Here is a 16,976-nt window from a genome sequence, read left to right as displayed (position 1 = left end):
TGGCAACATAAACATTTACCAATAAAACAAACATAATCTGGCTTCTTTTTCAGAACACAAAATGCTGTAGCTTTCCGAAGCAATTTGCTTAGCTGCCCTATTCTTAAATATAAGATTTTCCCCACTGCCCAGTATTCAGGCCAAATCCATCATGCTGCAATTTAAAACAGCTGCATTCCTTTTTCCTCTATAGCAGTGGGAAATGGTTTTTCACTCACTTTATTGCTGCATCTGGCAGAATCTTAAGCTAAATTCCAAACCATCAAGAATTCTGTTTCAACCATTTGACATCTGGATTTTACATCACTCCCCACCCCCAAAAACCAGGATGGTGGTGCTAGCTAGCTATTCCAAGTCTGCCTACGATCATTTGCCACGTTAATTGCAGACTCAACGTCCACTTCTAGACTGGACTGCCAGGTCAAAATGTTTAGAAGACACTGAAAAGGCAATCTAGAGAATGTCCCAGAATCCTCTGCAGCACACATGGTTTTTGTGGCCAATATATAGATGTAGAAAGTGTTTTCTGAAGATAAGAAAACTTGAAGAGGTTTGCTGAAGAACTGGGGGGGGGGGCGGGGAGCCTGTGGCCCTCCTGATGTTGGATTCCAAATCCCATCAGCAAGGCCAGAGGTCAGGAAAGATGGGAGCTGTAGTTCAGCAGCATCTGGAAGGATCACAGGTTAGCCACCCCAGTAGTAACTATCTCAAGCTAGCTTACAAAAGCATTTTTCTGCAGGGGGCCTGAGAGAGAATTCCTTTGTTTTCAGCTGCTCTTAAAGTCATCTGAAATATTTTCCTTCTTCCCTCCCTCCCTGCAAGCTTGGGATCATGACCTTGTGGGATACAGCAGTAGCTTAATATAAAGGACAATCTGCTTCTGAGTAGACCAAGAGGTTCCCTTTCCTATAATAGTTTTCCAACAGGATCAGAACACCCAATATTAGCCATCAACAAATGACAGTTTGCTGCAGACAACAATGTCCTAAGCCATACGTAATAGTGAGACCAAACTAGAAGTGATCTAGGAACCTACCTGCATGGAATAGCCACAGACCTACCTGGGGGTGGGTGGGGGCTCAAACCTCCGTGATCATGCACCAAACCCAGCCTCCAACTCTCCAAATAAAGGTTCTCTGTAGGAAGTCCAGAACTCAGTCCTGTGCTCAAGACCCTAGAGAACCACTGCCAGTCCAAGGAAACAATACTGGGCTGGATGGGCTGACTTAATACAAGTCACAGATAGGTAGCCGTGTTGGTCATGCACACGAAAGCTCATACCTAGAACTAACTTAGTTGGTCTTTAAGGTGCTACTGGAAGGAATTTTTTGTTTTAATACAAGTCAGTTTCATGTATCTGCATGCCACTCTTGCAGAAAACCTTATTTCTTCCAGCACACATATTTCCTCAGCCTGCCAGTTCTCAAAACAGACTCTTCTCCCCATAGCTATTCATCTCCCAAATGTCTTTACAAACAAAACTGTAATCAAGCATAGAGACCCACCAACCCCTCATGCCGCTACTTTTGTTGTCTTCTAAATTGGACCCTCTCCACACCTACTCTATCACTTTGGAGCTAAGCAAATCCAATTTCTTTACAGAGACAAGTTTCTCTCGAGCAAAGATCCCACCCCTTTCTGAATGTAATATTTCCATTTTTAGTATCAAAAGGTTGTCTGGAGTCACAGGATGGAAGATGCCATTTCTATACACACAAAGGCCCCATCAATCCTTCCTTCTCAAAGATGACCTCAGGTGTCACATCTACAAGCTAAAAGGCAATGTAACCCAACAGAGACTAATTCTTTGGTTCCCTTTTGTATTCCATACCATATCCAGACCCAGTATTCATTCCAGTGTTTCTACCTACAACTATAAAACAAGGGTTCCTGTTTTAACTCACAGCATTGAACTGAAAGATTTCCTGTAACCTCTCCTCAAGGAGAGATCCCCATCTCTCTCTTGTCCCCTAAGGTAACTTCATATTCTATGTGGGGCTGATGTGCTATGTTATTTTCTTTTCAAATGATGTCGAAACCCTTCTGCATCAATCGGTACAGATAAGCAAAATATTTCCCTTCACACCCATTCCCTTTATTTCTCCCACCTGGCTCCATGACATTGTCCCACCCTTCAGTAATAGTTAAAAATCTTACAATTGCCAGAGCAAGCCTCCCCTCTTTTTCAACCAAAGGGCGATCTTTTCTCTATTAAACAGCTAGGCACCAATAACGCCACATAAAAGGGATTCTGCTTTCTTCTGCGGGAGGCCTCACAATTTAATATGCCGTGTAAGTCACATTCCTGCCAACACAGTGAATATGCACACTTCTCCTTTTTTACAAAGGATACCAGAAACCAAACATGACTGGAGAGACAGCTCCCCTCTTTTCAATGGGAGCCTTTCAGATTCTGCTTTCACCTGCTCCTAGGGATAACTTCAAACAAATCCAGCCCAAGTGATCCTGCAGGAACCCTCAACTGCGAACCACCCTGGGAGCAGCATGGCTAGTTGACATACTACGCTTTGATGTGTACCCATTATATAGCTAAGACATATTTCAGTGGGAGGGCGCAAAACGCGTGCATCACGCGAGGTAAATTAAACAATTAAACCATGCACTCCCGGTGGCCGGACTCCTCCGGCTGTAGGGCAATAGGGAAGCGTGCAGCCCAGCATGAAACGAAGGTGTCAAGCAGCAAGCACCCCCCCCCCATAAAAGCGCGTGGGCTCCATAGGCCTCCGACGGGGTTCAGGACCCCGCCGTCCGCTCCCCACCCCCACGAGGTACCTGCTCCACGGTGGCCGGGTCCATGCTCTCGATGCGGGCCGCCGCTGTCTCGTACTCGTCCTCACTGTTGTAGCCGGCGCCGGCCTCATCCTGCTCGGGGCTGTTGCCTCCCGCTCCCCCGGGCCCCGCGGCTCCCAGGCCGCCGCCGCCGGACCCTCCGCGCCGCCGCCTCTTGCTGTGCCCGGGGCCGGAGCAGCAGCCGCCCCCGACCCCGCCCCGCGCCTCGGCCACTCCGGGGTCCAGCAGCCCGAGGCCGGGCCCGTCGCCGCCGGCTCCGACGCCGGGGTTGGGCGGCGGGGGGGACCCGGCGGGGGGCAGCCCCCAGCGGGGCGGCGGAGGCGGCGGCGAGGCCCGGGGGCGGGCGCCGCCGCGCCCCGAGTGCGGGTCGCCGGGGCCCACGCCTCCGCCGACGCCTCCGCCGACGCCTCGCGGGTGCGAGTCCGAGCCCGAGCAGCCTCGCGGGTCCGGGCCTCCCACGCCGCCGGGGCCCCCGGGACCCCCCGGGCCGCCCCCTCGGGAGCCAGGCTGGTCCCTATCGCCGTCCCCCGCTGCCGGGCAGGCCTTCTTCTTGGGCAGGATAGTCATGGCGAGGGCGGGAAGGGCCCGGAGACCGGCGGGGAGGAAGGCTCAAGGGGGCGGGCGGGCGGGCGGGGGGCTCGGACAGGGCGAAGGCGGGTCAAGGGTCGGGGCGGGGAGGAGAAAGAGGCGCCCGGGAGAGAGGAGCGCGTGAGGGGACGGCGAGGGCCAAGGGGGCCCCGCAGGTTACCCGGATGAGGAGGGCGAAGAAACAGGGTTACCCGGATGAAGAGGGCTCCGCGGGGGAGGGGGAGGAAGGGCGGCCGGGAGCGGGAAGCGGGGGGCTCTCTCTGAGGGAAGCGGGGAAGGCGGCGGCAAAGGCCCGGATGGCCAGATCAACCGCAGCGCATCGCTTCCCCGCCGCCGCCGCCGCCGCCGCTCAGTAGGGAGCGCGCCCGTCAGTTCCCCGCCAGGCGCCGAAGCTTCTCCCGAGGAGCCCACACCAGCCGGGTCGGCCTCGTCCCCAATTTCTCCTCAGAGGCTTTCGGGCCTTTCGCGGTCTCTGGAAAGAGACGGCGGCGGCGGCGGCGGCTACTACTACTACTACGGCCCGTCTGCGGGCCCGGCCTAGTGTCAACATCAACACAGCCGGCCTCTGACCCCGGCGAGCTCGACTTCCGTTTCCACGCCCCCTGGCAACAGGTGAGGCGGGCCCTGGGCAGGCCGTAGCAACCGCGGCTAGCCGCGCTCTCGTTGGCCGGGGGTGACGGATGTTCGTCACTGAGTGGCTGGCGCCGCTGCCGGTCGCGTTGATGTCCCGCCTCTTTCCACTTTCCCTCCTCCCCGTCCCTTTTTGCGAGAGCGAAGGAGGGAGGCGGGAGTATTGTTCCCCTTGTCAGCATAGCTTGTTCCGATAGGCTAGAGAAAGTAGTTGCCGTTTCTTCATTCGCCGGCGGACACAGACCTGAACCGTGATTGGCTGAAAGTGGCCGGTTACCTATTGGCTTGGAGCATTCCCAGGGTCGGAAATTGATAGATTGGACGCGAGTTCCTACAGCTGGTTGGCATATAGAATCTTATAAAGCTGATTGGTTGATTGGTCCCTAAAGTGCCTTATCCCATACAGTTAGGCAGGAATCTGCGTGCTCCAGGAAAGCCTTATTTATTATAGCGATTAGATTTTTCTATATAAATTATTAAATTACTGCAATACAATTGTTAATATATCTAGCCTCTTTGGGCTCTGAAAAGCCTTACTTATTGAGGCTGCGACCCCTTTGGGATCAGGAATTAATATACCTGTGGGCTTAGGGGGAATCTTCTGCAACATTTTCTGAGCTCATGCATAGGACTAGAAAACCCAATAAACAAGCATATTATAGCCCAGGTAGCACCATTTGTGATGTTGCTTGTGGCCGGCGGCATTAAAGGGAGATTGACAAATTCGTGGAGAAAAGGGCTACAGCTCATGACAGCAAAATGGAACACCCACATTTAAGAAGCAGTGTCTCTGTACAACAGTTGCAGGGGGGACAGTGGTAGGGGAGAGCGACAGTATTTGCTTTGTGCCCTTCTTGTGTGCTTCTGGAAGGCATCTGGCCAGATGTTTTTTGCAATAGTAGTTGGAGGTTTGACCTTCTGATATAGCAAGGCGCTGTTTGTGTGTGTCTGTCACACTCTCTCTCTCACACACACACACACTCTTTCACTGATAACTAAAGGGCTGGGAGCCTTTTATTGGACAACTGGATGCAAACCTACAGACTTTTTGTGTCGTTTATTGAAAACAATCATAACTTTTCCATACTTTTATTTTAGCCCTCCATTCTAGCTCCAGATACCCCTGTTGCAAATTCCTTGGCGTGATGTGGCAGGCGGCCTTGACATACTTATTTAATTGGGTTTAATTTAATTATATTTCTAAGATTCCATGTCAACCAGGTTTACAGAAAACAACAGACTAATTTGTGATAGGACTCAGAGCTCACTTCTTGAACACTGAGATAACTGATACTTGGAATTCATAACCATCATTCTTCTTCATGTGCAGATTGCTTGTCAGAGAGAGTGCTCCTTTTCAGCATATTTAAATATCTGTTATGCTCTGTGTGTGTGTGTGTAATTTTTTTTTACTTTTTAAAGTTCCTGGTTTTTTTCTTTTTAAAAAAATCAAAATCAAATGCTAATGTTCCCAAATTCTACACTCATTAATATCAGTCTACAAATTTTACACAGATACTTTTCTTCATATGAGTGTAATCCCCAACACAGATGATTTATTAATTGTCTTGCCTTCATAGTTTTAATAAATAGGAATTATGGTCCACTAGTTTCCCCCCTCCAACTTGGTTAGAGAAATATTCATGTAATATTTCTTATAATAACATGAAAATGATTTTTAACAAACATGGAACTGGTAGGCCCCCAAAATTGTTACAGCCATCTCCAAATCCTCATACGCCTCCAAATCTTAGAATAAGAATAGAGCACATGACTTTTGTTTGAGCTCTCATCCAATTTTCTTTATTGGCACAAAACTACAGTAGCATCCACCTTCTTCAAGCATCTCTTGTCTCCAGCACCTTCTCCCTCATTGCACCTCAGTGATGAACCCTCCAAGACCCCCAAACACCCCAGACTTTCTCCTTCTGCATTCGCACATTTTTAAGATAAATCTCTCTTCAGGTCAGTTTTATTCTCCCCATTTGTACACAAACAGGAACCTGAGTTGAAGTGACTTGACCAAGGTCACACACAGCACATTTACAGATAACATGGGAACTAGAAGTCTTCATTTCCAGCCCTTGACAACTCTGTCCATGGTAAGGGATCAAGTTCAGCCTAATTTCTACCACTAACAGAACTGAGTGGTAAAGCGTTTCTTGGACTGCAGCACTTTACACTGCAGATGACTTTGTTTTGTTTGCATATTTGAATGCTTCCTTATAACAACAAAATTTGGCTTCATGCAGAAAATTAGCATGTCAGGGTCAAAGAATGGTAGGGTTGGAAGGACCCCTGAGGGTCACCGAAACCCCTACAATGCAGGAATCTCAACTAAAGCATCTATGAGAGATGGCCACCCACCCTCTAGTGGAAAACCTCCAGTGAAGGAGAGATCACCGCCTTCCAAGGGAACCCATTCCACTGTCAAACAGCTTGTACAATCAGAAAGTTCTTCCTGATGTTTAGTTGGAATCTCCTTTCTTTTAACTTGAAGACAATGGTCTGGTTCTACCCTCTGGAGCAGAGGAAAACAAATTTGCTCCATCTTCCATGTAACAGTATTTGAAAATGGCTATCACATCTCCTTTCAGTGTCCTCTTTTCCAGGATAAACATACCAACTCCCTCAATGGTTCCTCATAAGGCTTGCTTTCCAGACGCTTGATCATCTTGCTTGCCCTCCTCTGCACATGTTCCAGCTTGTCAACATCCTTCTTAAATGGTGGTGCCCAGAATTGGACACAGAGGTACTCCAGGTGTGGGTCTGACCAAGGCAGAATAGAATGGTACTATTACTTCCCTTGATCCAGAGACTACACTTCTGTTGATGCAGCCTAGAATAGCATGAGCTTTTTCTGATGCTGCATCAAAGGGTTCTGTCTAGTCTTCTCCCTCCCTAGACATTTTACTTCTTTAGATATAGGGAGGGCTTTTTTTTCATGGAGGAGCCTTCAGACACTACCCACTGTGCAGCATGAAGTTATACAGCTGGGATAAAGCTTTACCACTTGGTTCTGCTGCAGTATTACCAGACATGCTAGAATTCTCATACAGACACAACACTCGAGGGCCTCCACTGGAGGGGATATATTCTTTGCTCTCTTGTACATGACCATATGGAGTTGCTCAGTGCAGCACCAGCTGAAGAAAAGCAGTTCCTAGTATGGCCATCAAATCTCGAACAACAGCCAGTGATGGGTTCTAACCAGCTCCTTCCATTTCTCTCAAGCAGCACCCTTAAGATCAGAGCAGAGGGAAATGACATCCTTCCCATTTTGTTTAGTGGCTTGCAGGAGCTGCCTTTTTGATGGAAAAATCTGGATCCCTCCCACTCCTTTCTTCAAGAAGGTAGAGGAGGTGAAGGATTGCTCTTATGTTTAAGTCTCTAACTGCAGGAGGGATAAAAGTGGAGTCTATGCTTGGAGTTTCTCCATCACCCTCTCCCCTTCATGAGAGGGTTTTCTTTAAAAAAAACCAAACCAAACCAAACAAAAAGTTGAGGTTTTGAAATGAAGAAACACTATTTTGCTGGGCCTGTGTTAGTGAACAAATTGACATGTCGAGAAAGTCTACAGTGTGCGCAGAGCCATTAGTGATGCAACTGTTGCAATTGTAAATAATTTGTTTATTTAGCCTTATGCCCACCTCATAAGTCATGTCATGTTTCCTTTGCCACAGCAAAACTGTTGAAAGAAGGCAGTGGACTCAGTGGGGAATCAGCTTTGGTCAAGTCCACAAATATTAGTTATGGTTAACTGTTGGCAAAATATGGGCCCGAAAGGGCAGCCCAGGGGCAGGGGGCTCTCCTGCCTGATCCCTTGGAGAAGGCTCTGGCTTGCCACAGGTGAGTAGGGGTTTACAAGCCAAAAAAAGGGGAAGTGTACTTTGTGTACATGTCTGTGAGCCATTCACAAAAGTGGTTCACCCCTTAATGAACTCTTGAGTGGATTCACTGGCCCGGCAAACTTTGGCAATCTGCTTGTGTGAATTGGCTTCTTGAGTCTGGAAAGGAACAAACGGCATTTCCCCAAGTGTAAATAAGTGACTACAACAGAATTACCGGTATGTATCTCTGTTTGCGGGAGAGAGGTAAAGAGAGGGTAGAGTTGGGGACCCATCGGTCTACAGTAGCAGATCTGGTCTCAAATTTCAGCAGCACCCTGTGTGATGCCAAAATTCAGCAACCCCCCTGCCTCTTGTGCTCCTCTCCCAGATTATAGTTGCAGCATCCCCAGCGGCACCCAGTGTGGCCGAACTGGTTGCTCTCCCTTAAATCCACCTGGGGTCTCTCCCAGTCCTGGCTGCAGATGCCATGGGGATTGAATCGGACCTTCTGCACCCAAAGCAAATACTCTACCACTGGCTCCCCATTGGCTTGTGCTCACAGGGGTTAGTCCTACAGATACTCTGTGAACAGGAACTGCTGACAATAAATCCTAGATACACACACACACACACACACACACACACACACACACACACATTGTTTCTCAGGGAATCTGTGGAAGATTGCAGTTACTTCTGTAACAAGCAGTCCTCTCAGAAGACCTGTTTATTGAGCAAGTGTCCAGATTAGACAGCTGTTTAATGAGCATCCATCCTGATTTGTCTGCTGAGAGGTTAGATGCCATTGCATCCAATCAAGTGTCTTTTGGAGAAGTAGGTTTGCTGTGCAGGATCTCCCATTCAACTCTCACTGTGCAGCCCGAATTTGCCAGCATATGTTTGAATCCTGTTGGAAGTGGGCAGGGTGGATAATGCATCTTGTGATTCTGCTCCTAGTCACCAAAGTAGCCACTGCAGTGTTCCACATGTGACCCGCTTCAGAGGTTAGCAGTGCTCACGCAAGTATGACAGTGGCATGGAGTTAGCCAGCTGCAACAAAGCCTGCATTGCCTCTGAATGGCACTCAGAATATCCTGGGCAGCTTGCCTTGTGGTAGAACTCCATTTCATTACAACTTCTCACACCTCCAGATGTTTGGACAACAACTCCCATCAGCCCCTGACTACAACTCCCACTGGCTGGGGCTGATGGGAGTCATAGTCCAGAACATCTGGAAGGCACGAGCTTGGCAATGGTTGGTATGGCACAATGCTGTCCATCCTACACTGGGAAACTTGGAAGCAAGAGAAGGCAAATGGACCTTCTTTTGGTGGGGGCATTGAATCTAGCAATGATTCAAGCCTCCATAAGGAGGCCTACGCTTAGAGGAGCTTAGCCATGGGCATGGACACATGGACAGACACAAACCTCCCCCCCCAAACCTAGGGTTGCCACTTGCCCCCTGAAAGATGGTCTGAACCCTGAACAGGTTTTTTTGGGGGTAGGGTGAGGGAGGAAACATCAGGTGAAAGTTTCCCCCACATAAATATGTGGTGCAGCTGAAATGTCACCTATTTCTGCCTGGGAAAACTACAGAGCATTTGTCAAGGATGCAACAACTCTACCTGAGCTAGAACCCAGAAAGTCTGGAGACCTAATCTATTCCACTGAGCAATTTAGGCGTGTGACTGGGATGGAAGAACAACAGCTCCAAAGACACACACACACACACACACACACACACACCGCTCTTGACTTGGGTTACCCTAAATGCTGTTTGCCCTTTGCATATGTCAAACGCTGGGAATATTGCTATCTGTTTCAAGAGGTTGGAGTATTCTTGTTTGGTATTGAGAAAGTTAAACATTGGGAATTTGGGACATTGTCCTCTGTGCTATACCTAGCAGGGAAAATGGAGCAGCATTTATGTTCAAGAGAAATGAAATAGTTATGCTCTGCTCCAAATCTGTCCATGCTGTCTCTCTCAAGCACCCCAGTCTAAGCAGGGGGGACAGGAACTGTAAACTACAGATTGATCATCCAATAATTATCTCATCTCACACTGTGGGGGGTCAAGAGTGACCCCTGCGGTGTTTTGGGACACATTCAATGTGGTTCCAGGTGTAAAAGAGTGACGAACAGCCAGAACAAATGCATCTTCATGTCTTTGCTTAAAAGGAAAGTGGCTGGAGTAGAGATTTCATTCACAGTTACATAACGGAAGCCAGCCTGATTCTATGCAAATTTGCTTGGAAAAAAGTTCCACTTTGTTCAGTGTATCTTGACCCCAGCTAAGTGTGCATAGTAGTAATTTAACCTCTGTTAGGGTATAAGGATCCCCCCCCCACTTTTTTGCAGTAGAGAAATAGACACTGGAATGTTTGATTCAGCTCAAGGAACTTCTTCTCACTTCCTCTCTACACTTCTGTGCCTTTGCGGCAGCCCTTAAATCCACTTATGAGACATTTCCACCTCTTCTCGTGTCATTCATTCATCGCTCCCACTAGCAGACACTATGATTCTGTTCAAAGTGCATTTGAGTTAATTGATCCGCATTAAAGTGCCCTGAAATAACTGTTATTTCTTTAACCATCCAACAGGGGGAGATGTTGATTTACAGGTACTTAATAATTGCTGCAAGGAAAACTCTGGTTAGAAAATGAATGTGGGGTCCGGGGCGAGAGACAGCCCAAGTACGCTCCGTGTTTCACATGGTCCTGTCGAAGGATGCTAACTTCAACACATCCACTTTGCTAGAGCTGGAGACTGACTGGAGGAATTTTGTTCCCCAGGCATCCTCACGCTCCATTCTTCCTCGTTCATTTGCTGCTGCTTCCCCTGACAAGGCCTTCTCTCTGAACTTAACTCACGGGTGACTCCTAGCTACCTAAGGCCATGCTGACTCCCCACCGGTAGCCAGGAGAGAGAAAGCCAAGACGCTGAGCAAAATAAAGAGTGGCCAGCAGATCGAAACAAAAATTGCTGATCCTGTTGAGAGAGCAACCTTTGCTGGATGCTGAGAGCCAGCCAGCTTGATGCATGCGACGGGACTTGTGGCTCGCTCGATACCTAGAACGGCATCCGCCATCCCACCCAAGTTCCTTTTCTTTGCTTTTCTGCCAGGTTCGGTTCCTTCTCCGGTGAGCACACAGAACAGTGCGAGGTTTTCAGGATCAAGAGCCAAGTCTCTCTTTCTCTTTCTTGATCATAACCTAAAAAATGTCCAGAGGAGGAGGACCACAGACCACAGCCCTGCTCTACAGGTCTGCTTCAGTTCTTCACAGCGTATCTTCTGTCCGGGTAGGCGGGTGGGGTAGGAATGGGGGACACGGCTGCACATGCCATGTGGTGCTCTGTAGCCGTGGGCTTTGGATCCCACTCTTCGGAGGTATAATACACATGCACAGTCTCGATGCTACGCAGTGGGGTGCAGGGCTGTGTGGGGTGTCAGGAGAATGATACATGAGATTCCCATGAGGTGTCGTGTTTTGGTGCAATAGACTTTTTTCTTTTCTTTTTTTAAAGTGCAGTTTCCAAGTTACAGAACAGGTATCGGGAGGAGGGCAGAGAGAGAAAAAAGGCAGAGTGATAGACAGGGAGACAGGGGCTTCTAAGGCTCCGTCCGTCCCAGAAATGGCTCAGCAAGGAGAGGCAGAAGATTGGGGGGGGGGGGACTGGTTGGAAGCTTAGCCGGTTCTATTTCCATCCCTTTCCCCCAAAGGCTTCCTCATCTTTAGCTGGAACAAACTCCAGAATCCCTTGCTCTAACCACTAGGTAATACACCCCCCTACTCTGATCATGCTTAGGACCAGAATCAAAGAGCCTTGATCCTCAGAGCTCGCCTTTCCATCTGCAGATGGGCATCAATGGCACACCTCCTGCTCTTGACCTCCCTCACCCAACAATCTTGCAGTCCCACTATTAAGACCCCACTATTAAGACCCAGAAGCCCCCGCTCCCTCTTCCTGCTGCTTTAATGCCCCCAAACCCCCTCTCAGAGTCAAACCAGGGATTTTGACTCAGCCTGATCCCAACCTAAGGAGTAATAGGTTTGGTATAGTGTGAAAAAAGTCTTCCGGATATGTTCCCGCTGTTGGGATATGTTCCCTATTACCACTGAGGTCCACCTGTCGGAACCCAGTTCCCCCCGCATCGCTCCACCCCTTTGCAGTTGCATAGCCTCGGGGACCCACCTCCCCTCCTATATGGCTTTGATTGTAGAGGGGGAGCTGGGCGGGCATCGGAACCCCCCTCATGCGCCAGCTCCCCCTGTTGGTGGCCAACGATATCGCCTCTGAGGAAGGGACTGCGCGACACACGCCCCCTGCTGCCCTCCTCCAGCTTGCAGTTCGACGGGCGGGATGGGAGGCACGGGCAGAGGACCCCGTCCCCGGCTCGTAAGCAGGACCCAGGCAGCCAGCAGCCACTCTGGGCAGAGGAAGGAGTCGGGACAAGCACCCCGCCCTGCCCCAGTCTCCCCTTACAAGGAGGAGATCTTGACCGTCTCGTGCAGTATGTAGGGGGTGGACAGGCTGGAGTTGCGCAGGGGTCCACCAGGGCCTCCGGGAGAGGGGGGCTGGCTCTCATCCGGCGTGTTGGCAGGAGGGGTGGGGATGCAGATGATGGCTGCTGTGAAGTCTGTGGTGTCACAGTTCAGCTTCAAGTTGTCGTGGGTCTTGGCGTTCAGGTTGGAGCGGCTGGAAGAAGGGGAGAAAGAAAGGTTAGGAAGGGGCTTGGGGGGGGGTCTGTAGTTACCTGCACCTTCCCCAGGCTCCATTCTGGCACATAGTCTGGAAAAACAGGAGGTGGTTAACTTAAGAGTGCTTCTGATGATTCACAGCAGCAGGAGTGGGCAATGTTGCTGGTCTGCACCGCCCCATCAGCCCTGACCTTTGACCTTACCAGCCAGGGCTGATAGGAAATGCAATCCTACAGCATCTGGAGGGAACATGCAATTTTGCTGGGAGGTCTGAAGCCCAGCTTTTATTTTAAAAGGAATCGTCCCATCCATTTCCTATGACAATTTCCACCGGGGCAGTTTCATCCATTTCCACTAAATACATTGAGCACATATTTGCTGATCTGCGTATACATATTTTGCATGCAAAAGTCAAGCTGTTCTTGGACTTCCGGGTTAGCGCGATCGGATTAATGGCGGATTCCCTCCGAGCTCCGGGAATCGGCTCTGCTGAGGACCGGTCTTACCGCGCCGGCGACGCGGGGACCCTTAGAAACCGCAGGCGCGGAAGCCTGCGGACTTGGTGACTCGGCGGGCACCTTTAAGCGCCTTCCCCGACCCACGAAGAGCCTTTTTAAAGGCTACGGAGAGGGTACGGGGAGTGGCGTGGTGCTGTGAGTAGACCGCTACTTCAGTGGAGCGTAGCCGCGAGCCATGGCCAGAGAGCGCTGACTTTTTCCCCAAAATTCGGACTGGAAAATAAACAACCCGTGAGTAGATTGGAATCTGGACTTTAAAATTTATACCTTTGAATTTGGTACAATCGGGGGATGTGCTAAAGGGAAGTCCGCACCCCCCCTACCTACAAACGATCTAAAGCAAGGATTGGAGAACTAAGGTGGAGAGTATTGTTTTTGGTGTCAGATAAAAGATACTTCAATGAATTTGACAGAAGAAGTCTTTGTGCTGGAGAGAAAGTGAGGAATTTTGGAAGCTTTTGTGTAAACCCCCCCCCCGAACCCGGGAGTGTCCTGTGCGTAAGCCGGAGGAAAAAGAATAAGGAGTTTGACAGCTGTCAAAGGAGCTGTCAAACGGGCGGTTAAAGTTAAGAACTTTGTTACTTAAAAACTCTCTGAATTAAAAGTGTTGCATTTGAACTGAGGTGGTTGGAAACAACGTAGCTATAAACAATAAGTAACGGACTGTTGGAAAAGGACTATCAAGTAATTGGAATCCCCCTAGGGGGAACTAGAGACATTACAATGGCTGCAGAGGGAAAATTACTGGCAGAGATAGAAAAAATGTTTTTTCTCGTGGGAATCCTGCAAGAGCAGAGTACGGCTATGAACAAAGAACTTATGACCTTGAATTCTAAAACAAACAACTCTGCTGAATGCATAAAGGATTTGACTAATAAGAAATCTGCAGCTGAACCAGAAGAGACATTTTTGGAACAGGTGGAGAGGAAAGAAGGAGTGGAAAAGGAAAATACCAATCAGAAGCCTATATTGTCAGGAAATAAAGAAGAAGATCTTCAGATTACAAATCTGCGAAAGATGAGAAAGATGAAGGAGGAAGTCCCTGGAGTACCTGGAATTCTGGAATTTAAAAGAATAAAGAAATATGATTGGGACTTCCTCTTTGAGTATGGGAGATCAGCTGACCTTTTGCAGCAACTGCTTTTAAGTATTTTGGATGGAAGAAAACTTGGTGTGACTGCGACTGAACTCCTTCGAGACCTGAGGACCAACAAAAAGGGTTACCAACAAAATCGGCGGAGAGAGACTGACAGAGACTTGAAGGCCTCGGATGTGAGGAATCCGGGCTAGGAACTGTTTCTGTGGACATAAGGGATGGAAACCGGGGTAGGGAGGGAGGGGAGAACAGAATTTTAAAATTTTATGATTTTTGTATTTGGCCATTATGACATATAATTAATTAAAATATAAAGGGAGAAATTCGTGGGAGGGAAATTAGGTCGACCTTAGAAAAAAGATTTAATGTTTATAAGAGAATTGGATAAGTTAAATGTGGACAAGTAAAAAGAGTTAAGTTTTAAAAATAATAATAATATGTTAAAGATGAGAGATAAGAACTTGCTGAATTAATTATTGGAATTGGGATGTATGAAGAGGGGGTGGGGGGAAGTCAAGGAAAGAGGGTAAAGAAAGTAAGAGTATGAAATTATATATGTTTTGTTTTTGTTTTTGTTTTTGTTGTGTGTGTGTGTATAAAATGTGAAAACCTAATAAAAAATTTTATTTAAAAAAAAAAAAGTCAAGCTGTTCTTGGGCCAGCGTTTTCATAACCCATCATTGTTCTTGGAAACGATGCCTTGGAGAACAGGGTTTAGAGTAGGGGCCGGCAACTACAGTCCCCAGCCAAGTTCAGCCCTAGAGTGTGGTTATAACCATTAGTACTACTACTACTACTATTACGACAACGACGACAACTAATACTAATTAAATGTATATACCACTCTTTATCTGAAGATCACAGGGCAGTTTACAGTAAAATATTTAAATAAACATAAGCAAATAAACAATCGAAGTTGCAAACAACAGAGCCAGAGGGGAATGAAATGCAAAGATATAACAAAATAAAAAAATTCCTTCCTGTAGCACCTTAGAGACCAACTAAGTTTTTTATTGGTATGAGCTTTCGTGTTCATGCACACTTCTTCAGATATGCACACGAAAGCTCATACCAATAACAAACTTAGTTGGTCTCTAAAGTGCTACTGGAAGGAATTTTTTTATTTTGTTTTGACTATGGCAGACCAACACGGCTACCTACCTGTAAAGCAATAACAGATAGCAACAGTTTGCTTCCAGCTAGAAAGTATGCAAGGGATTACAACAGCAGCGAAGGGTGATAAAAAGCGATCAGTTTGGCAATGCTGAGTTAGCAGATAGCTGTGCTGGAAAAAAAGAAACTCTTTGTCTCTATTCACCCAAATGAGCATGTGCAGAGTGCTGGTCCATCATCATTGATCACCCCGATATAGCTGGATGCCACACATCTGAGGTTAGGGGGAACAGTTTCAAAGATCAAAGAATGCTGCTCGCAGGTGGGTTTGCGCCCAAGCAGGGAGGGTGGGGGACACTAGTTGCTCCTTCACAGGACCAGTGTCTGGCTGGAGCATAGGAGGCAGCAACCAAAGTTGATTCCCTCCACTTAGCCACTCATGAAGCCAGGCACTGACCACTGTTTGTGTGGCACTGCAGCTCTTCCGCCAGCAGGTGGCAGCAGATTCCACACTTCGGGGAAAAGGCCCTCTAAAATATGCCACAGAAAAAGCAATACAGTTCGGCTCAGCAGTACAGTACTGGAGACTTGTAGCTGAAAAGCTGCTTAACCCCCCCTTTTCAACACTGGAACAGACTCCCTGGATGCTCCTTCCTTGCGGGTTTTTCAGCAGAGGCTGGTTGGTCACCTATCATAGATGCTTTAGTTAAGATTCCTGCATTGCAAGGGGTTGGACTAGATGATCACCAGGGACCCTTTCCATCTCTACAGCCCCATTGCTTCCTGGGTCTCAGACTCATTCCCTTTGCCTGCCTGCATCTCTTGCACAGCTACTAGATATCAAGTGGCTTTCCCCGCTCTTATCCTCTCCCTCTTTTCCTTGACTCTCTATCTCATCTAACCATCTTTCTTCCAGGTTGCCAGTCCCCCTTCACCCAGCCATCCTGCCCTCTGTGCAGCCTTGCTCTGGTTCCTACCCCTCTCCTCTCAGCCTCCTCTTTCAGCCATGCACAGAGTCCTTCCACAGATTCCATACGAAGTGTTTGTCCGTCAGCCACTGAGTGCTCACTTCCTTTCCATCAGCAGCAGCAGCTCAGCTGGTTACTCAGAGGGAGCAGAGGAGGTTTTTAACAGTCAAAGGTTGTCCACTGCAAATCACAAAGCTCCTCAGACTTAATCTACCCCAGTTCTGCAGCTTGCTCTGTCACCCATAGGTTCTCGCAACCAGGAAACATTTTCAGAGATCCAAGCCTTTGCTGCAACCAGTCATTATCCTTTCCCGACGGGACGCTGATAAGCAGTCAGTCATTTTCCCTCTTCATGACATCTCTCTTAGATATTTGAAGCCACTTTCATGAGTTTCCCCTTAATCTTCTTTTCCCTGAGCTATTCATGTCCAGCTCCTTTGGCAGTTCCTCATTCATCATTCATTCAAAACCCTACGCCATCTCACTTCTCCTCTGAATCATTCTTGAAAGTGTGGGCCCAAATTTAAACTTGCACGATAGCGGTGCCCGTGGCCCCTGCCCCGGATCACCACAATCCTGCTTTTGTCAATCCAAAATCCGAAAAAGAAAAAAGCCTTTGCCTTCTCTCCACTCCAATGCAATAGCACCACACTGCTGACTCATTTAGATCGCAATCCAGTATAACCTTAGATCTGTGGTCCTTGAAATAGGAGGTGGGACCC

General features: G+C 48.3%; 2 protein-coding genes and 1 long non-coding RNA gene across 5 annotated transcripts in view; 1 reads left to right on the top strand and 2 right to left on the bottom strand.

The window, feature by feature from the left end:
- The window catches only part of OTUD5 (OTU deubiquitinase 5), a 48,598-nt gene extending 45,205 nt beyond the window's left edge, over nucleotides 1-3,393 (bottom strand). For both annotated transcript variants that reach the window (XM_079960074.1, XM_079960075.1), the window contains exon 1: nucleotides 2,794-3,393. In XM_079960074.1, coding sequence (XP_079816200.1) covers nucleotides 2,794-3,378 — 585 coding nt within the window. In that variant the 5' untranslated portion in view covers nucleotides 3,379-3,393. The remainder of the gene's footprint in view (nucleotides 1-2,793) is intronic.
- Nucleotides 1-16,976, top strand: part of LOC307206799 — a 335,840-nt gene that overhangs the window by 83,640 nt on the left and 235,224 nt on the right. The window lies entirely within an intron of this gene.
- The window catches only part of KCND1 (potassium voltage-gated channel subfamily D member 1), a 74,706-nt gene continuing 69,537 nt past the window's right edge, over nucleotides 11,808-16,976 (bottom strand). For both annotated transcript variants that reach the window (XM_079960050.1, XM_079960049.1), the window contains exon 7: nucleotides 11,808-12,557. In XM_079960050.1, the coding sequence (XP_079816176.1) occupies nucleotides 12,341-12,557 (217 nt within the window). In that variant the 3' untranslated portion in view covers nucleotides 11,808-12,340. The remainder of the gene's footprint in view (nucleotides 12,558-16,976) is intronic.

Source organism: Podarcis cretensis (genome assembly GCF_951804945.1).
Source record: "Podarcis cretensis genome assembly, chromosome: 17".
NCBI classification, from domain to species: domain Eukaryota; kingdom Metazoa; phylum Chordata; class Lepidosauria; order Squamata; family Lacertidae; genus Podarcis; species Podarcis cretensis.
This window is presented reverse-complemented; position numbering and strand designations above follow the sequence as displayed.